At 44.5% G+C, this 22,593-nt stretch overlaps 1 protein-coding gene across 2 annotated transcripts in view; it reads right to left on the reverse strand.

Moving 5' to 3' along the window:
- Positions 1-17,591, reverse strand: part of nrp1a (neuropilin 1a) — a 63,019-nt gene extending 45,428 nt beyond the window's left edge. Inside the window, exons 1-2 of one of the 2 annotated variants that reach the window (XM_073488372.1) lie at positions 17,068-17,591; positions 15,581-15,755 (exon numbers count right to left, since the gene is read on the reverse strand). In XM_073488372.1, the coding sequence (XP_073344473.1) occupies positions 15,581-15,755; positions 17,068-17,134 (242 nt within the window). In that variant the 5' untranslated portion in view covers positions 17,135-17,591. The remainder of the gene's footprint in view (positions 1-15,580; positions 15,756-17,067) is intronic. The other variant, XM_073488371.1, reaches the window with a different exon arrangement.
- Between the last annotated feature and the right edge of the window lie 5,002 nt (positions 17,592-22,593).

Raw genomic sequence — 22,593 nt, forward strand, 5'->3', positions numbered from 1 at the left:
GAATTCACTTAATGCACAGGATTGTGCACAAAAAGGCCGATTTACACTTTGAATGATGGCTCAGGGTAGGCTAAATCCCTCAGGTGGGGCCCGACTTGTATCCACATGCACTCTTTGCCACCTTTTTTCTACATACGTGGTTACCTTCACTCGGCTCACATTTTAAAAACATATTTGTAAAGCAGAAATCGAGTTACAAGAGGTGAGTAGTGGGACTTTTCATGAACAGAAGAAGCAGGAGTCGGCTTGTAAGAGGAAAGGACAGAGTATCTAAATTCAGAGCCAGACATACTCCTCGAAATTGGGTCCCTCGAGATGGCGCGGTGGATGGATGACTTCACTTGTCTGCTCGGAGGAGTGATCTGAGGTGATATGGAGCTGTCGACATGCATCAAGTGCCTCCTCTTGTTCTTTTTCTCTACTTTGAATTTTCAGTGTCTAAGGTTAAAGGTTTGGTACCTGGACAGACGGCGGCTGTCCGTCTATAAAACCAGCAGCCCCTGACAGGCGGCTGCTCTTGAAAACCTCTTTTCAGGATCCACCTTCAGCTCGGTCCTTTCTGCCTGCTACTTGAGCTTCACTTATCTGTGTTGTGATTCAGATCCTGGTCTTCCCTCTTTTCTCCTCACCGTGGCCACCAGCTGTGGCAACAGCCTAGCTCGGCTTACACAAGTACCACTTTGTCTCAGCTACTTTATCAGCTGCAGCACAGTAAAAAAATACTAGTTTCACATGGTGTTTACAATGTTATCCCCCCCTCCACCCTCACTTTGTGGCTAAATGGCAGTCATTATTTAGTTTAAAGGGCTCCCCTGAAGCTGAGGTCTGGTTCTTTTACTGCTGTAATGATGTCATCGTCTAGTTTAGTCACCAGAGCAAATATTTATGGTGAGAGAAAGTCTAACCAGAGGTACAAAAATCATCCTTTTCTACTCTAAAAATTAAATTCTTATTCTTATTATCTTCCTAATATTAATTTTGTTAAATTAAAATTTTGTTCCTCTCCTCTCCTCTCCTCTCCTCTCCTCTCCTCTCCTCTCCTCTTCTCTTCTCTTCTCTTCTCTTCTCTTCTCTTCTCTTCTCTTCTCCTCCCCTCCACATCTTTTAGTTTCCCAGCTCACAACAGAGAGCATCAATCTTTTCGTGCCCCTGCTCTGTTCTATCAGCAGACTTATAATTCACCTCAGAGCCTCTGTCTCTGCAGCTATCTAACTGCCAAAAGCTGAGCTTTGCCAGACGCCTAAAAAATTGATGCTGAGATGCATCACTGAGATGAAGTAGAGAGGAGTGTGCTGCAGTACAGCTGAAGGAGCCTGAGCAAGTGTTCGTGTGGTCTGATTGGTTATCTATGCATATAAACGATGTGCGAAAAAGAATGTGTGTACAGAGCATTGTGCATATGTCTGTGTGCACTTGAACAGATGCCAGTCAACCACTTTTTTCATTTCACCTGTCCTCACAAACACCCTATTCACCATCCAAACAAGAAGAATACTCCTTTTTTCGTCTCTATTTCCACTCCTCACACCTCCGGAAAGCTGTTTATTGTGTTTTTTACCTTGGCGCACCATCAGCTTGGATGGCCCTCGTAAAAGCAGCACAGCGGGAGAGACGATGCAGATGGAAGAGAGAACACGCCCTGGGGGTCCTCGCTGTGCTCTGAGCGCAGGCGAAAAAAGGAAAGACAGGAGAGACACTTCCTTTGAAAATGTCTCTATTTGTGCTTAAATGACTAGTGTGTCATGCAGAAACTCCAGTGGTTCTGCACCAGTGGGTCCACGGGCTCACACACACATATCAATCCAAGACCCTTATCATCTGGAAGACATTAAGGGAAATGCTTGGCAGGGCAGATCGACGCCTCCAAAAAGGCTGTCCTGTTGCCGGATGTGTTAAATGTAGCTCTAATCAATTGGTCTGAACTCCTGTGAGGTCTCACTTCTAGGGTTGAGAGTCCTTATGGAAGACAGGGGACAGTTAACAGCCTCTATATCGGATCATAAAAGAAGAACATGACCTAGTTTTAAGTCACAGTTTCATCCCCGACCTGCCACGTCAAACTCAGATCCCTCCTCGCGGGTGATTATTTGTCGTTGTATCACTGCTGTTGTTGTTGTCCTTATTCCTCATGACAATACAATCCAGTTGAGCCATGCACCTATTTATCTGTCTACTCTGCTGCTGGGTGGGCCTGCCAGCACACCACAACACACACAGACAATTACACACACACACACACACTGTGAGCTGCCTACCACAGTGCTAATAGTGAAAACGGTTTGCCAATCCAGTGGGGAAATTAAAGGGAAAAGGAGAGAAGTAGGGGTGTGTGTGTGTGCGTGCGTGTGTGTGAGAGTGAGTGGGGGGGTGAATGTAATTCTCAACGACCTTCGCTTCACAGACTCAAATGTATTAGCCTGCCTTCTTTCTTCAGGCACAGAGAGAAAGCAATCCGCTAGTGTCAAACAGGAACATTAGCCTTCCTTGCAAAGCCAAAGAGAAGGCGACAAACCACCCCGACCTAACAATATAACAGTTATATTGCCTGAAGCTTTCCCATGGAAATAATCTGTCCTCCCTCTATAAATGTCCGCTTGATATGGTTTTACAAAAGCAATACAATCTGAGGAGATGGAATAACGCTATGACAGAATGTATAAGCCTCATACAGTCGGACGGATTTCTTAATCAGACCATTTATAAGCTCGAGCATGCCGTGGAAACCCCCACAACAAGAGCTCTTTCTTTGCTATCACTGTCTTTGCTTCGGCTGCGTACAGACTAAATGCCCCGTGCTTTTTTCTGGCATTTCTCTTTCTGTGGCTGTCACAGTATAACCCGCCATCGCACAAAAACATGTCACCTACAACATGTCAAAACATCTCCGAGTAACACAAGTGGAAAGGCCCCAAACAACAGGCTCGGGACAGCTCCGTGAGGCCCAGGGGACCAAGCAGGAAAAAGGACTTTGTTGTCAGCTGTCAGAAACTCCGGCCTGGAGACTTCATGTGTTAACGAGTTCCGGCTAACAGAAGTGTCACTTTGGGCACCACAAAAACATCATTACCGCTAGTACAAGGGGGGACCACAAGACGAGCTGATCTCTGCCTTACTTTTTCTGAGCCTGGAGGGGACATACCTTGCTGAAATCTCTCTTTCTTTCCTCCCAGACTGCCTCCCCCTTGCATGTGACATTCATTAACCCGTATTAGAATAACAGGTTCCCTCTTTCCTTAGGCCTAGAGCAGCTGTAATGACCCCAACGTCAGCCGGCTTGGACGGACAAGGAAGAACGAGAAAATCGGGGCAGTTAACGGAGTCCACGTCTTAATGTTCTCAGCTGAAAACATTAACCTTAATTAACTTGCTAACAATAACTCATCATTATCACAGATGCCTGATCATGGGGCATGAAAAAAAATCAGGAGATCCTCTCCACTAATGTGTCACCACGTCTGAATCTGCAGAAAATTATTGCAGGAGATGAAGGCCTTGGAACGTGGCAACCCACCCAGCATGATGAACCACCAACCAATCAGAGATGATCGGTTCAGAAGTGGTTACTTGTCAGTGAGGGGAGAAGGGCATGATTGCATTGCTCGCCACCACATGGAAGGATGGAAAAAAAGATGGATGAAAAGATGGAGATTCCCGCCCAGACTATACTGCTCAGCTGCACCCGTCCAAGTGGCCTCTTTGGGTGTCACCCCCACACGGTTACACTCAGCTCTGTCATATTTTTAGATTCACTCACTGTTTCTGATTTTGCGGTGGCCTCGACCACACGTTTCGTAAAGCATTTCCTGAACTTTCCTGAACAGCAATTATCATTAGCATTGATGGATTTAGCGTGCCTCCATCCATTAGCATTCCTAATTACACTGTCGAGAGATCTGCTGTCGCCAACAATCAAATTAATGAATTTGGCTATTTAGACTCAATTATTGCATCCCCCTCCGTTTGCCCAACATGCACAATAATCCTTTATTTGGAAATATGAGCACAGACTGACAGAGGGAGAATTCTGCCCTGAGGGAGGGGATCCTTTCTGCTCAGCACAGAGCAGTCTCACATTACTGCGACCTAGACGGAGAGTGAGGGGGGTTGAAAACAAGCAGGGGAAATAAAACTGACCACAAAAGCAGCCACTGTTAGCAAGCTGTCTAAATCCCCCGTTCTCACCTCACATGTACGGCCTAATGATCTCTGAACCCTGCCAATGCTGAAGTATGTTCAGCTGACTTGCTTTCTATTCCCATGGGTGACTGCGACATGCCTGCAGGGCCGCAGCAGAGCTGTGCATATTTTCAGTCATCCTGTTACGCACACTTTGACCTTGTTTCCCTCATCAGAAGCGTGACAAATGGGTCGCAATAACATGATTTGAGAAATGTGAATATACATCAGCAGTTTAAACAAAGAGCACAGTATATTTGCTCCATGTTATATTTACTCAGAAGTCTAATGTGTGCTGACTTCAAGACAAAACAATCAAAGGTCTCAGAGTGTTGTAAGTTATTATCAATCAAAACTACTACTAATTTTTTAAAAGGGATGATTGCTTTTGTCTTAATATGCAATCCAAGTTATTGTAAACAGTTATTGTAAATTCCCTTTCCTACAGTAAAGAAAGAACATGCTTACGCTAATAGAAAGTGAAGAGTAAAAAGTGGCCAAAAGTTAAAAAAAAAATGCTGATTATACCTAAAATGGACTAATAAAACACGAAATGGCTTTTGCACTGCAAAGAGTATGTCTAAAATGTGATTTTCATCAGGAGTTCTGCATTACTTAATGTCTTTATCACATCGTAAACTATATTTTCATCCTTTTTCTTAAAAGGTGAAAAACATAGCCACCGTAGCGGGGTTGATGATAAAGTAAGGGACTTTTCAATCAGTGAAAACAGCAATTTGCAGTGAATTGCTGATGTGTTAAGTTCAAGACGATATCAAGTGGCATATAATAGCTGCAGCTGTGTGCAGGGTTGAAAATATCCATCTCACCATATTTCTTTTTCTACCGCACATGTTGGTATCATAAACACAGTGAGAATGAGTAAGTACAATTAATTAGACAACTGCCCATGGCAAAATGGAAATACACATTTAGCACTTCTTCCCTGCTAAGTGAGCTTCGGAAATGAAATTGCTTAGCACACAGCAGCACTCTGTACACATCTCAGTGTGTCAGATATAAATATTCACACGTGAATGTATGCTTTGCAAATGAGGCAACAAACCTTTTGGATACACTTCATGGAAGTAAAGCCACAGTGTAGTGACAGCCTTATTATAGAGTCATTTTAACTCAGAGCTGTTATACAAACTGTCAGTTATACACCCTATCTTGAAAAGGTTTAACATGTTAACACAACAAAAGCAGAAACCCTGTGATAAAACTTATGAAGGGTCAAAAAGAAAAGTGTGAAATATAAAAAAAAAAAAATACAAGGAAAGAAAACAAGCCGAAAAGATGAAAGAGCTGAAAAAGGCCTGTGTCTTTTTCTGAAAGAGGGAAGATAGAAAGAGAGGGATAGAAAAAAAGGCACTCCAGCACATTTCTGGGGCCATTACAGTAGGGAATGGCTCCCATTTGTCCCACCTTGACATTTCAGAGGATCTCTGATTACACAGGAGAGAGGGGCAGGCAGAGGTGAGCAAAGAGAGAGTCCTCCACAGGGGTCTGTGGCACGGCTTGGATGATACGCCATTGTTACAACAATGAGAAGTCAAGGGTAAAAATAACAGGGCACTGGGTGAAGGGGGGGGTGATGTGGCACAGCAGGGCCAATACGTACACTGTCTTTTTTAAAAGTACTGTCCCCGCGATTCTCTTGTCGTCTAACCACCCCCCGGGGCACCTACAGGACTCAGTGGCATGGATATGTGCACACCCTGCAGGGATGGGGAGAGCACGGGACTTTTACATCTCAACCTGATGTGTAATGAAGACTCAAAGACCAATAACCAATAACTTAGTTCACAATGTAGGAATCTGTAAAATATCTCAATGCATTAGGCCTATACCCCCTCGAGCAGAGGTCAAAATATACCGCCTTTGAGTGGTGTCCTGTTACATTATTTGGGCTGCCACCTATTTGAATCACTCAACTTACATTACTCGAGCTAGTTATCCTTGACTGTAGCTTGCTATCATTAGCTAATTAGCTCATGGCTCAGTTAGCCAGTGGAGTTTGCCAGGAGTTTAAATGAATGAGTGTTTAGTTTTACTCTTAGCTCGGTAAAAGAGAGAAACTTGATTTCAGAAGGTGTAAGGTTATATTTTTTCTGTATAGAAAGAAAATAGAAGTAAGAGTATTTAATTTCTTGAAATTTATATGAGTTTATTATGGTTATTTATGACACTATAAGCTGGCATTATCAGACTATTGTCTCTTGCCGCTGGAAAGTGGTATTATGACACTAGGGCTAGCATGCTAACTTCAGTAGAAATAAAGTCAACACTGTTGACTACAATTCTGGCCAGATCTTACAATTTGTGCCTTTAAGACAAAGTGTTACATGTTCTGGGTGCAGTCTGATGAGTTAACATATTCTGCAATATATCAGATTTATCTATGCTGGGCCACTCAGAGGTTGCTTCATGGCTGGATGTGGACGGCGGGCTGCCAATTAAATAGTCCGGCAATAGACCATCATCCAGAGAATACTATTTTAGTGCATTCATCACCACATTTAGTTGTTGTAGTAGCTGATCATAAAGAGCAACAGGCAACTTGTTAACTTGGTCAACTATCACTTGGACTGACTGACTATTTGATCTCAATCTCCAGAGAGTAAACTTTCAGAAGAAATCAGGATAATGACACTAGTCTAAAGGGTCCAAGAACAGTATCCCATTTATTTTGAGTATGTCACAAAAAGGGGGTGCTTGTTAGGGGACAGACTATTACTAGATATCCTGTTCATAAGTATGGGATGCACATGATTATGTCCTGGATGCTCGAACCACGTGACAAGAGGACACATGAGAAAACAGGGAGATAATTGTCAACAACCTTGAGCTTGTGACCTACTGAACTTTACATGGAACTAAAATTAGCCGAGTGAACGCTACATGACTTCACATTTCACGGGACGATGATAGAAAACGGCAACAATATGCACTCCCCAAAAATCGAGCGGCATACTCAACGGCAATCATCTATCTGTTTCTGATGCTGAGAGGAGCCAGCGGTGCTCCCCGCCGGGTAATGAGCTGTTTGTGCGAGGAGCATGCCGCATTCAAAGACGGCGGGAGGAGGAAGGAGAGGGAGGAGGGGAGTTGAGGCTGAGGTCAAATAGAGGTAAAGCTTTTGGGTGCTGTTCAAAACTCCCATCTCCACAATGGGCAGGAAGAGAGAGGGAGTTTGGTGGGCGGGTCGGTGGTGTTGGTGGGTGAAAAGGAAACAGACTGGCAAGGGAGATAGAAAGAGAGTGTGAAGGCATGTACGTTGAGTGGCTGAGAGGGAGTGCAGGAACAGAAACAAAAGAGAGAAATAGTGCAAATAGCTGATAGAGGTAGTTGGCAAACAGGTGCCAACATGAATCCAACAAAAAGGTTCAGTGTTGTGAAGCATGCCCTCTCTCTCTCTCTCTCTCTCTCTCTCTCTCTCTGTAAGACTCTTCTACATGGCTCTGCAACGGCTATGGAGCTCGAGGGCAATGGTGGTAATAACTGCACTGGGAATTATTCAATTAAACACCCCATCCGTCCCCCCTAGCGTTCTCCCTCCTCTGTCGTTTCCTTGTCCTCCCTGTGGAGGCGGCTGGAGGGTTGGAGGGTCACAGAACAGTCTGAGCTGGCTGCTTGTGACCTGGTCATCTGGCTGAATATGCAGTCACTTTGCAGGGGGTGGGGGAGACTGTGAACAGGCCCTGAGAGTGTTGTCGAGGACTGAGAATGTCCTTCTGAATGTATACAACAAGTACCAACAGCCAGCAGCAACCACACCTGACCTTAAACCACACAATAACCTCGAGACCAGACAAACTATTCCTGGTTCTTAACAGGAAGAGGAAAAAGGAAGATAAAAATAAATAATGGGAGAGCTTTTACAATAGCCAAATACTTGCTAGCATGGACAGTTGATCAGTTTTTGCCAGATTTCCTTTAAATGTTGATCAGCCCTTGGACGCAATATCTAAAACCACATCCTTTACTTCAGTCTGATGGCTGCATTGTTCTCAAGGCTTGCAAAGAACTCAGATTTTCCAATGATGCAGCACTTTGAAAGCCAAATAGGCCGTGCTGCGAGGGCCTTGAGCCAAGCGGTGCATCTCTTCTGTGGTGCTGGGCTGTGAGGCTGAATGCTTGGCATCATAGGGCCGATCTAAGTGCTGATGGCCAGCTAGCCTTTGCCAGCATTCAGAGGGCAAGGTGACTCTTCCATTTATTGGCCCTATAATCAAACTTTACTGCCAACTTGGAGGCTGTCTGTCCACTGGTATCATTTCTGTCTGCTTTCTGGTCAAATCCTCCAGGAGATTGGGTAAGTATGCATGGAAGAGAGGGGCCCTCGTCACTTATCCCTGCATAGGTCAGGGTCATCCTGGCTGGACAGGCACCAGAGGAATGGGCTACTAATAACACTTTCAGCACCACCCCACTGTGATAATGCCACGAAAGGTTGTTGTGGGGCTGAAATTTACAGTCCTATTTTACAATAACTGCCATCTAACAAAAGAAATAAAGCTGTGAGAAAAAACTGCAGTGGTGACAGCAATGAAAAAGAAAGACCACAACTAATGCTGCCAATTTAGTGAGGAGGGATCAAGCAAAGAGCAAACAAAGCGAGGAATTGTGAGTGGCTCTAACTCAATCAGAGAGCAGTGGGGTACTGCCCCATCAATCACTGTCTGCTTGCCGGCGTGGCCGAATCATGCCGAGCTGAGTGGTGGAGAAACACCAGCGAGCCGACAGCCTGCTGTGCACAAACGCAGTGACCAAAAATGACCCCGGGGATCTGGGGCCGAGAGAGGAGGGTCCTTGGCTTTACATCCTACCAACCGACCCACTGCAAACAAACTTTGCTTCACCCATAGCCCCTCTGGGGACTTGCTTGATTGTTTGAATAAAGAGCCCTGCGGTTGCCGACCTCCCCTCCCACCTGCCTTCTCAAGAGGATCTGTAAGCACCAGGGCGTTAGGGCAACAAACAGGCAGCATAAGACCACGGCCGCATCAATCAAAATCATGAGCCCTCATTCAAGGTAAGACCACTGAACGAAACATGTCTGACAAGCCTGGACACGCTGTATTAAACTGTCCAGAACTCCCTCATCAAACTGAACAGCCTCTTCTCTTCCTTTCTCCTCTGAGACCGGCAGATAAGTAAGACATTGGGAGGTACTGTTTCGAAATAATCCACCCTTGACTACTGCTTTGCCACCCACATATCATGAGCTCAAATGATACCTCACACAGTGCCTCTCCCTATCACTTCTTGTTGTTTTCCATATGGCCTCATAAACTGAGAAATCAGCATTTGGTGGAAAGAATACAGGCGCAAGACGAAAACCTGTTGCTAATTATATTATATGAGGCAGAGAGAGAGGGGGAGACAGTACTTATTGCCAACTGTCCTTTGGAAACAGAAACGCATAATTGAATAATGGCCTCAGTGTTTAATGTTTTTTTCATCGGTGCTGGAAGGAAAACGAGCAGGAATATTCCTACAGTCAATAGATGTGTGTCCAGATAGAGAGCCGAGATTACCAAATGTTGTCCTCTAATCACGAGTCTCTCCATACGGCTCCTTTTCTAGCAATCTGCTTCGCATAAAAGCATACGACTGACATCTCTAAGCTGTGTGGGCCACGGCACCATTCCACAAGAACTTCCATATAGGGAAGCTTGTATTGGATTGGGGCTAAAAAGAAAAAGGAGGAGAAGAAGAAAAAGAATTCACCAGCCGTGTGCCAGAAACAGCTTAGTGACACTCAATCCCTGGCAAACATGCGTCGCTAACTCCCACATCGAGATGAGAAACAAAACAGGCAGACACATGAGACTGTATGATGCTTTTGTGCCACCACAGATATGTGACCGAGGCTTCAAATCCAGTGGGTTATTTATGAGCACGGTCCTTGCTCTCGTCTTTCTTTCTTCCTCTTTCTCCTTTGCTCCTCCCTTTCCTACTCCTCGGCTGTGAAGTGGGCCTCTCGCCCGCTGTGAGGTAGAGTGGCTCGCCTCCCGGTTGTGGTCAGGTTGTGCATGAATCAAAGTGGTGACAGAGCAGCAGGGAGGATGGCAGATGCCACGGCCAGAAAGCTTTTCAATCAGGCTGCCCTTCCAAGCCACAGCCAAGGTGAAACACTTCACCGGTGGATGAAAAAAAAAAAAAAAGGAGAGACCCTCAACCCCACGGTCACTCACGCACACATGAATGTATCACATGCATGCAAGCACACATGTGCACAGAACTACTTTAATCCTGCTTATTAGCCTGGGAGGAACCCTTTATGTTTAAAAGAGACGAGGAAGAGGAACGACAGTAATGACAGTGAAGGTCAACGGCTCTCTGATGCAACATCTCTGTCTGCCGTCCTATCTTTTCCTGCCCTCTGCTTAATTAGCAAGGTGAATGCTGAACATTTGTCAGCGCCTTGGCTTTGAATGGCTCACCTGCCTCATTAACGGCTAAATTTTGCAGGTAGCAAATGGGATGATGTATTGTAAATAGCAATTTAAGATGCAGAGTGCTTGTCTCTGGAAAACTTTAGCATGCTGACAAAATAAGGTTTGCTATAATTGCTGCGAAGTGCAAACAAGACATATTCAAAGTGGATTGCTCTTTGATATGCTGCTGACAAGCTAGTTTTTCAAGGTACACTGTTTCAATGCAATTTTGAGTGTAATTTGATTTCCATTGTGTTGAACTGTGGGAGTCTATTGCTGTTGAAAATACCTGGTGCATAATTTCAGCTGCTTTTGTCAAACCTGGTAGTTAAAAGAAGCGCTGTCGCCCTTCACACTCTTTATTTTGCGGCGCCCTATATTGCGGCGACGCTTTGAACCCCGCCACCGCAGATGCCTCTCTGACATGGGCTTTGAAAAGGAGCACACATCAACAGAAATAAATGTCCGCTAACAGGCCATAAGTATCTCGGACAATCCTTGTCACCACGGAGCCCCGTCCCCTCCACCCCGGAGGTCACAGCACCTCCGGCACTACAGCCCAGTAAAGAAAAGGTTCCTGTTGCACTCCTGCCTTATTTATTTTCCTCCATGACATCAGCTGATAAATGGTCACACAACCCACTTGTCCTTATTTGCCCATGGTTGCCTTGCAGAGGAAGGAGAGAGGGAAGTAAGGGGGGAGAAGAGAGGAGTTATTGCAGGGCACTCCCTAGCTGTGAAGCTCTATTGCTCTTATCTAATCGTGGAGCTGCTGCACGCTAGTCAGGTGGAAGAGTAACAGGGGAATTAGGGAAAGTGGCCAAGTATGGATCATTTCCCTAAAGCCCCTTCTGTCCTTCACTCTCACTTCCTTGAAACAGGTGGTACTCTTTGTTGGGCACATATGAGAGGAGTTAGTGGGATTCCACATGACAAAGGAAGAGCCAACTATAGATCCAGGGTAGGGTAACACCCAACTCCCCCTTCCCAAGCTCCTGTTAGTCATCTCTGGAGCCCAGGCCTGGTCAGGAATGCCAGGAGGGGCAGGATGTCTATTGTAGAGGGTACACAGCAGAGAATGTTTGCCTTCCCAGCAGGCCAAGCAGCTTCACGGGGGCAGCTCAGCAGGAGATTGGAGTGGAAGGGGGCAGAGGGATGGAGAAAGAAGAAGGGGCCTACAATTAAAAAGAGGAAAAGAGTGCTTTTCCAAGCTTTGAGTTACAAGCACCTAGAGGAAGGGGGGGCCTTTGCAGACTTCTGAAGCGTGGCGAGGCGGGAGGCTTTCCTTCACTTTCCCCTGATCTCCCTCACAAAAGGGCTGCTTGAGATGGCATTCCTCAAATATCTCCACTGCCTAATATCACCCTGCCATACACCCCACCAACCCACCACCCTCACTCCTCCATATACTGCACAGGCTGTCACACTGGAATTTTTGTGGGGTCGAGAAAAATATCATCCAGACAGAGACAAAAGCAAAGAAATGAGGGAGGGCTGCTTCTTTGGCCCTCTCCTCCAAAACAAACAGTGCATCCTTGACTGACTCTTGGCTGGCTGGCTGCAAGGGATTTCAGTCGGTGTGCTTTTTGGTCTGGTCAGCATATCTGATAGCATCAATGATTCATAATGTTGTCAGGAATACATTGTATCTAGAGAAAGTTCTCCTCCTCAAGTTAGCAGGAGAGAGATGGTGAGAGCAGCCCAAGCTCAGAATGAAAGATTCTCTAAGTCTGTTCAAAAGTGGAAATTTGAACTTAATCTGCTATTTCTTACTCTGACAATAGGAACTCATCTGTCTCTGTCAAATAAATTGCCCTTCAGTCTGCCTATGTGTAACCTGTCACAAATTTAGATTCAAATCCACTCAGACCTCCATTTTCCCTTCAGATGGCAGAGCGACCACAGTCAGAGAAGCTTGACAGCCCTTATCAGATCTCAGAGAAACAGAGAATGCATACGCAGCTAGGGAGTGGAGCAACAGCATATCTATTTACTTCAGTTTTTTCACTTGAGCTTAGCTTGCTCATTCCACGGATTTTCAGTGCTGAATTGACCTCAAATATTTACCTTGATGTGGGCTGCGCATTCACCTCAAACTTCATTAGCTGTGAGAGCGGCGAGGGCGCCCCCACCCCCCCCGAAAACTCCCGCTCTGTGAAAGTCTACAACGGTGCGTGAAAGGTAAACACGTTCTGCATTCAGAATCGCAGGGCTCACTTAGTCTCCTTATCTCTGTGATGAAGTGTTTTCCTCCTCCAGCTCTCAGGATACAGGCCTCTGCACTTCCCCAAACAAACCTGTCAAGGGTAGCGCGCATATAACACCACCACCACCACCACCACCACCGGTGGCCGGGCTCTACTCAGGAAAGGTTGTTTTTCTCTTTACGAGCACCACTTTGAGTGCTTCTTGTTTGGTTTGATGATAACAGCCATGTTGGGGAACATGTGGTGCATATGTGTTCCATTTACCCGCTAATTAGATTGCAAGGCAGTTCACTGAAGCATGCATTGTAGCTTCCCCCCTCTACCTCCACCCACTCTGCCAGTCCATCAGATAAGGAAGCCATTCTGGCTCTCATCAGTTTCCATTATGTAAGGGCTGATTTGGTGAGTGGAGTTTGCGACAGGGAGTCTGATGGCTCCAACACAAATAACACCCAACTACTGTCTACAGATACGTAAGTAACTATTCCCTGTCCCGTAATCGAGTTACCTATGACAGGCCTTGTCAGCGATTAGCACAATAGCCTCATGTTACATAGTGCCATAATTTGAGAATGAGAAGGAGGAGAAAAATTGGATTTCACTTCTTGGTTTGTCGTTGCTTGCTAAAGGCAAAGCGAAGCCGCACATGGTGGAATATGTTTCCAGGTCCCATGAAAACCACTCCATTAAAAACATTAAAAATGAAACGGTACACAGAGTTAAAAATAGAATAAAGCTGTAGGTCAGGCCGACAGTGTTTTCCGCCGTGTGGCCCACATGAATCAGAGACTTACTTAAGTTTAACAGCCGTCTGCTGGTGCCATTTGTTAGCGTATCCTCCAGACAAAGGATTTATAGCCTTCTAACACTACTATTGGTATTACATAGGTTGTGTCTGCTGCAAATGTAATGAATAATCAAAGGTAGAGCCGAAAGAGAAAAAAAACAAACAGCCGGAACAGAACGAGGCAGAGACCCTCACAGACGCAAACACACAAACTTCATCTGCGAACAGGTTTATGAGCAACCAATTAACTGGCAATCCACAATCTGCAAATTCAGTCGCTGTTAAAAATCAAAGCGTGGAGCTAATTTGTAAATGATACATCGATGGATCACTAAACTCAAAGCCCGCCCCTTTTTTCAACCTGATTAAAAGCTTCCTTTTCTTGAGCCAGCAGAGACTAAATTCTTTTTTTTCCGCCTGTGTTCAGACACAGGAAATTCATTCCTGACTAATTTGATTAGCGCGAGCATTGTTACTGCATGTGCCCCCCCCCCCTTCTTCCTGTCCCTTTCTCGCTCTCTCTTTCTAACCGAGAATCTTGGACAGTTGAACTGTCCCCGTGGTGCCGAAATCAAATAAAGAAAGCGGTGTTCAGCCTGCCATAAATCTCTGACAGTGGAAAAAATAAAGGTTAAAGTGGGATTGAAATCCGGGATTAAAAAAAACACAAACCCTGCAAACCTATAGGGGGGCCACTGAGGGAGCACAAAAGAAGCATAGGGGTCCAGATTTTGGGTGAAGCGGGGATACAGTAACAGGAGCCAGCAAAGCCCTGTTCTCTCCCAAGCCCTGCAGTGTAAACAAACAACTGAGACAGAGCGGGGCAGAGGCACCGACACACGAGCACAAACCACACACACGCACGCACGCATGCAATCAGAGCGAGGCAGTCTGCCCAGGCAAGGCTCACCTCAGGGCAGCCACACTGACACAGGCTCATCACATTACTGTCTGTCTCCGGTTTCACTGGCTTAAACTAGCTATCTGACAACAGGTTAGCCGCTTAGCCTTTTGTTGGATGCGACAGCTCGCGGCTTACAAGTCACATACGGATCAGTAACTAACTGTCACCGAGAGATCCGCCCTTAAAACGGCTAAATTCACCTAGTTTTGAGTTGAAATCGAAGTCAGCAAAAACGCCGGGATGAGTCAGATCATTTGACTCGATTCCAGCTGACATTAACAGTGATCGTCTCATTAAAATAAGCTGAATCTCGCTTTTTTATGTAACCCATTCTTAGAATTTCTCAGCCGTTTGGAGAGTAATGGGATTTTAAGAGGAATTATGAAATTAAATGGCTCATTAAGATGGACATTTTTTTCTGAACAGCCACATTTAATGGCCTCTAGTGAGTTTTTGGACCTGTAACTCTCCCTCGCTCGGTGCCCTCTGCAAAAGTACAGCCACCCAAATCAATATTATACCCCGGTGACTTCACTCCACAAAGACGAAAAAGCGGGGGCCATTCCAAAACCAAATGGCAGGGGTGAGACATTCCTTCTGCCCCGTGTAAGTGCCAGAGCCGGACTGCTTTGACTCAGTTTCAATGAGCCTGCGGACACTAGATGGCGCAGTTTCATGTGCAATATACATGAGGGAGAGGGGAGAGGGGGAATGAGTGTCACACACATGCCAGCGCTGGGAACACAAATGCATACATGCTATCAAATATAAATAAATCTATAGGTGTAGAGAAATGGTTCCCAAAGTGAGGTCTGGGGGACAAAATGGCACATGGAAAAGTTTCCCCAAATTGTTTAATTTCACTAATTCTGTTATTTCATTCACCCTTTATTGCAGAATAACAGAATATAGATTATTTCAGAGCTGTTTCACTCTATTCCCTTTAATTTCTAACTAATTTTAGATCAGATTGAGGTCTCAGGCACAAAACCAGTTTGAATGAACAAGCTTTTTGGGGACCAGAAGCACATCTGTTTCTCACAACTTGCAGCGTACTTACTTGCACTCCCGGTCCTCCAGATCAAAATGTGGATTGAAGTTGATGAGGATCCGCTGGTGAGGACCAGGCGCAGATATCACCCATGTGCATCTCTGAGAAGGGGGATAAGACATGGGGTATCCGGGCGAGGTGAGGTAGTTGGCGGTTGAGATTCTGATGTTGCCTCCACATTTATCTGTAGACGGGAGGGAAAAGTTGTTTTAAAGGCGGCAACAAAGGAAAGTCATGTTTCACATCTGTCCATGTGGCTGATATCAAGCTCCTTTTCATGGCATTTTACAGAGATAGAACAGCTGGATTACTAACTAGACTTCTATCTATCTATCTATCTATCTATCTATCTATCTATCTATCTATCTATCTATCTATCTATCTATCTTTCTTTCTTTCTTTCTTTCTTTCTTTCTTTCTTTCTTGTGGAGACTATCCCAAACCATTATTTCACAGAATTTCATTGGTCAAGAAAAACAAATGTTAAAGGAGCACACAGAGTTTAACTGGAACAAATTATCTCAGTGTTACTGCACTTATTTAGTATCTATATTTAATATTATTCTAAATAATATTCATGCTGGGTCTTATAGAACAGAATTATGATTATGGTTAACTTTTATAAAGTACAATTGTTTAATCTGGTGTTGTGGCACAATGGGATGATCTTTAGTCGGTGAAGTTAACTTCTTCACATTAAAATCAGAAAGAGAGCAGCTTTCAGGCCAGTTCACGGGGCTGTACAAGCGAACCAAGTGAACAGTCTGATGCAGTCTGTTTCTTTAAACTTCCTTTCACAGTATGTGTTTCATCATTAAAGCGAATAATCTTCAATAATAATAATCTTTCCACAGGCCCACAACTGCTTCTCTCATTTATCCTCATTTGCGCTTGTGTTCATCCTTTCCCTATAAAAGCTTCCACCATCTGCTGCTCTGAACAATACGCACACCTCTTGAAAAATTAGTTAAATGAGAATAAAACTGAGTCACAAACAAAAGTATAAACGAAACTATCGCTGACAGAACGGGGAAAGTTCTGTGCGCTGAACATTTGGGCTGACCTTCTTAACCGACAGCTGGTCCCACAAAAAGGGATTAAAATCCCACTTTATCAAGTGTTCTAAAACGAGTTTATTACAGGTTATAGGTCTCGCAAGAAACTGTAATTGTGTAAATACAAATCAAGACATATTTATGAATATTTCAGTGATATGATGGGACATAAAAAATGACTTAAAACTCTATTATTATGATACAGTGTATGACAGGAACGAACGATGAATATAATAATAAAATATATGATATAAAGGAAACACAAATAAAGAGTGTTTTTCTTTAGGTGTTGGCTCGATAGGCAGGTGAGCGCATGGCGAGTTCGCCCAAAGATCAGCGCAGATCTGAGAAGGTTAATCTTTTTAAAACAATATCGGGATTAGTAGCTCTACAGACTACTTAAACAACTTTATTTATATAGTCATCAGATGTCACACTTACCGTTTTTGAAAGCCTTGACCACCAAAAGGATTCCCATGAACAGGAGAAAGACTAATCCACAATGCATCCTTGTTTTCTCAACAAAAAAATAAAATTAAGCATATAAAAAACTCCAAAATTAAACTCCTCCGTCAGGCTTCTTCTTTTTTTTTGGCAAGTATTCTTCTGTCCTCTTCTTCAATCGACAAATAAAAGCAGAAGTGTCTCTTTTAACGAAGTTGATCTGAGTGCGGGCTCAGGTCGCTGGCATCTTGTCATTCAGCTCCTGTTTCCTCTCGCCTGTGCCGGCTGCGCTCCTCTCTCCAGCGCCGACCGTGCCATATCCTCTCCAAAGAAGCCAAAGCGAAAGATTTTATGAAGAAACGACCCACTCTTTTTCTTTTCGTTGCGTTGCTACTCCGTCAAACGATAAGGCGGGAGATAATCCTCGGCTGTGGAGTGAGAAGAGATAAACGGGAGAGATGTGAGCAGGTTAGGAATGCGCGCCGCTGCCGTGCGCTCCAGACATTTCCCAATAACTGTCTAAAACGCGCTGTTGCTGATACAAACAAGACTATAAAGGCACGGGTACACCCCCTCCCCACCCCCCCTTAAAATTGCGATCACTTTGCTTCTATAGGCTCAGAGTGGGGACTCGGAGAGGCTGATGATTGGCTTGATTACAAATAGCCAACCTATGTGGGAAAAGCCCTGTGTCTTTATATGTAAGCGGAGCTGCACTCTGAGTCACAGAGCACCAGCAGTCCGTTAAGTGACATGACTCTCTCTCTCTCTCTCTCTTTTTTTTAAACTCACTCCGCCTCCCTCCCTTTCTCATCTCTTACAAAAAGGAGCTAGACATTAATGGGAGATATAGTAACACCGGAGGACTCCCTCCAGAACCATTTGAGAACATTATTTGGAACCCAATACGCGCTACTGTAAAACATCGTGCATTTTTTCTAAATCTCGATTATGAGGAGCATTGTCATACTATTTCCTCAGGATGTCTGGGATTCATCATTCCATGTGACTCACTGAACTATCTAATCAACAGAAGTTCCCTTTTGTGTCAACACTGATCCTCCTGCTCAACTGGAAGCATATCCGTGCTGCAATGCTTCTTACAGTCCCACATTTTTTCCCTCTAAATAACAGAAAGTGGGAAGTATGTGTATATTTTTTCCTTTAGTCCTTGTGGATTTCTTTTTTTTTATGCACCAGTAGCTATCCAGATGCGCCGATGGTTAAAGACTGCCCCGCAACAGTGACACCATTAAACCGGCACGCTGGAAATTTAGGAGAAATCAATTAAAGCGTAAATTATAGCAGCCTTGAGACATTACTCAAGGCTGCCCTTACTGGGTCACACTGCTGCACAGAAAGGACCAGAGAGAAGCTTGAATTCAGCAATGCTGGCGCATGAAGTCTTGTGCAGAATTAACACAATGTCTGGGTTTTATTCACAATAGTTTGTGTGGATAACTGTGTAGGCCTTCATCTTAAAACCTTTAAATAAAAAGGAATGTCAAACTAAGATGGGATCATTTCAGCCAAATTAGTAAACTGTAAACGGGAAATCATGAAAAATAATGCGAAAGGTATAATTTCAGTGTACTTGGACGCAGCATTATTTCTCCCACCCTGTGCAGTTAAATAATAAAGAATAAAACCAGCTGCATTCACCTGCGTCTTGAGGAGTCGCGAACCCGCAGGCATCCAGCCCTCCTCTCTCCACCTCCAACATGCGTGGAGCAGAGTGTGCGATCAGACAGGCTTCCTCCGATTCTGTTAAAAATGACACCTGATCTTCTTCCAGACAAGCAGGTGAAGTTAACTCCCCGTTAACCCCCTTTTTTTATGCGCCGGGAGAGACCAGCGGCGCCGTCCAGTTCGGTCCGGGGACCCCACCGCGCAAAGACGCACAGCCGCTGCCCGGAGACTCGCTCTCCTCTCCGCGTACAAGCTTGTCTCCTCCCCGCTGATCTGTCCGGGATTCTCTCCCTGTTTCGCCCCCTCTCGTTCAGCGCTGTCACAAGTGAAATCCGGCCAGCGTGAGGGTAAAAATAGTCGGTCCCAAAAATGTCAAAGGATAGACAGAGGAATGATGGGAAACAAAAATGTTCCTGGTTGATATAATGTAACTTCTTTCCTGTCCGTGTCTCCGCGTCTCGGCTCCTTCACTGATGTAAATGCAGAGGGTTTGAGTCCCTGCCAGCCACACACGCCCCTTTACGAGGGATGAGTACGCGGGCGCGCGTGATTGTTTGCGTGCGTGCATGTGTGTGTGTGTGTGTGTGTGTGTGTGTGTGTGTATTCTACACTGGAGATGCAGATTTCATCCAGCTGCCTCTCTCTCTTTACCAGCAGCCTGTAGCGTTTACTGGACTCATCAGAAAGTGACATTAGACATAAAATGCGCGAACCTGAATGCGTCTGCGCTTCTAAGACACAAACATCGGAGTAAATCTGTAACTCCCTCAGAGTTTTGTAAGATTATTGGAGGTAAAAAAAAGAAACCCAAACAATACAATGACACTATTGAGCACACATACAGTACAAGTTCCTATGTAAATATCATAGGAACATCATAGAGGTACCATATGGGCTGATGCCCTGTTTTCTGGGAGTCTATAGGGGCCCAAGGGACTCACTGAGTGCACACTGTTGTTGGCTGAACAAAGACACTGTTCTCTGTTGGTGTGAGGACAATCTTTCTGCCTGTATGTCACACACTTCAGCCTGCACCAAAAAATACGCACACACTGACTGACTTGAATAACAACATATGTCATTTTGGAGCATTATCTCGTCTTCGGTGACAGACGAGGGGTGTCAGACCACCAAAGCATGTAAAATAAACAAATGAACAAACTAGAATGGCACTTAGTAGGTTGCATACATCTGCCAACGACTCCCCTTTAATTCAACCGAGCCTCATCCAATATCAAATAAAACTTTAAATCCACCAGATCCGGATTTTTATGTAGATCTGTATCAAATTATGCTACACCAAAACATTCCTGATTTCTTTTAAAATCCATGCATTATTCCCTGAGAAATTAATGAAAATGTCGAAAAACACCCTCTTTCTCGCAATGGAGCTATCCCTTTATCTGGATCCACAGCAAAAGTTAATGGGGTCTATTCTGGGCAGAGACTCGTCCTCCATGCACATTTTGTGGAAATCTGTTCTGTGGTTTTGTTGCTGACAAACCAACCAGCTAACCCACCAATGGAAACAGGTGCAACCATGACTTCTTTGGCAGAAGTAATAAAAAAGTTTATCAAACGAAAACATTTGCTTGACTTGGCTGTTGAATGAGCACCAGAGGTGATGGGAGGATTCTGGATCTAAAAAAAACCAGGAGTTTTCTAAGGAACAATCCTCTTTGAGGGGCGGAAGGCCCCAAATTGGTAATCAGGAATGACTGCATTCACAAATGTTCATTTGGAAATACTCATTCCAGGAAATGATGTGGTAAATGTTTGGTGATATATATGACCGATCATGAAACTAGACAGCTGCTTGGAACTTACAATGGGGAAAAAAAATCATATTTTCTCTTATTGTGAAACTCTCCCGTACAGTGGAACTGAAAGTCGGCTTACTTCTCATATAGCTGGAAGTTCCTCTAACCGCTGACCCTGGCTCTTAAAGGTTAACCTTGGCACATGATGCTTGAGTTCTCTGCTGCTTTAGCTCAATTGACTGCAATAACTGGAGGCTTCCAGCTGCAGCTCTCTGTGGTAGGAGCCCTCTGTCCTGTAGGGGGAGTCAGAGCTGGTGAGCAGCTCAGACGGAGCCACCCACTGCTCCTCAGCCTCACCTTACTGTAAAGCCTTTGAGACGGCACAGCTGGGTTTATAAACAAGGGTGTTGCTTCAAGTTTTTTTTTGCAGACCTAATCACCATATTCAGTGTGTATGTTAGTCAGACCTTCTATGCGTCAGCATTAACAACATTCTCTCATTCTTGATATTAGTGGAGAAATTTTAATTTTCACGTACTGTGTAATATAATCTGCTTGTTCTAAGAAAAAAATAGCAATCATTGTGTTGCCCTGTGAGGAATAAAAGCAGCGCTGTGTCAATTCAGGGAGGCTGACATGCTTTATGCACATGGCGTATTGAGATGTCCTCTTTTTTAAAAAAGTTTTGTGACACAATGGAGCAAGATAAGCCCGCAATCCCTGCACATTATTATTATTTTATTCCTGGAGAGAGAGAGGGGGATCGAGTGGCTTTATTCCCATCCCAGCCTTGGTAATTCTCTGTCTTGCTGATAACACAAATGTTAAAATGGTGCTGGGCATCTCTATCAAAGGCAGCACTAACTAGCCTTTCGTGTCTTCTGGATAACACAGGAACAATGGCTTAGAGTCATTTCACAAGGGTGCGTGCCCGTGCCGTATCTAAAATAGGGGTGTGGGGGGGTTGTAGGGGAACAATAAAAGAGCAATTTTAAAGGATTTGCTTCTTCATATATATCCACACTAATCTTTACTACAGCCATGATGAATAATTAGCTCCCGTATAAAAGCAGACATTTTATGGCTCCTGTGAGCACTGCACTTGATTTCATTAGTCTGGCCTTTATTCACCAAAGTGAGTGAGTCAGAGTGAAATGTCCAGGTACAAAGCATTTGGCACAAAGTCAGGCTGAGTGGCACCTCAGCTGCTGATTGAAAAGTCTGTCTTTGGAGTCATCTGCCAAGAATTTAGACATAATTTAACATATGCTATTTTGGGTTCGACAGGTGGCACATTAAAGGAAATACCTGGTTTTATGATTCTGAGCAGGGCACAAGGGCTCACTGGATAGTGTATTGAGTGGATTATACATTACAGTCTTCGCAATCAGAGCCCAACCCAACGGGACCGTGTTAGACAGTGCTGTCCACCCCCAAACAATTAAACACCAAATGAGGCAACATCTTTCCGAGGTGGAATGCCCCTGAGTAGAGTGCATACCTCAGCCGAGGCCCACCAGTCCCCTTTTATCCAGTCAAACCGAAGTCAGTATCAAATAAGATATATTTAAATCTGCTAGACCCGGATTTTTATTTGGATCCACATAAAATTTCATCAAGATCCATGCATTATTCCTTGAAAAATTAAGGAAAATGTCAAAAAGTGCCCGATCTCGCATGTTAATTCCTGGATCTGCACCCAAAGAGACTTGTAGAATTTCTGCCAAGTGGCACTGTAACTCTTCTGGAGGTGGTGGCCAAGCGCCTTATAAAGCAACTCTGTCACACCACAGGATTATCAGTATCGGACAATTCAGTTAAACCCTGGGTTACCATCAAGCCCATCAGAAGCAGAAAGGGGCAGGTTGGAGGTAAATAGGTAGGATTAGTACATTTGCTTGTGTTCAATGCTGATGAAAATGAAATGTTAATTTCAGGTCTGTGATGGGACACAATCTCCCCAACAACATTTTAGGAATGCATTTTGAATTGCTTGAATTTTTTTGTGTGTGAAAAGAAACCAGTCGAAGAGGAAAATGCAATTTATCACTGATTTGGACCACAGCAAATAACA

This window comes from Pagrus major, chromosome 19, assembly GCF_040436345.1.
Source record: "Pagrus major chromosome 19, Pma_NU_1.0".
NCBI classification, from domain to species: Eukaryota; Metazoa; Chordata; class Actinopteri; order Spariformes; family Sparidae; genus Pagrus; species Pagrus major.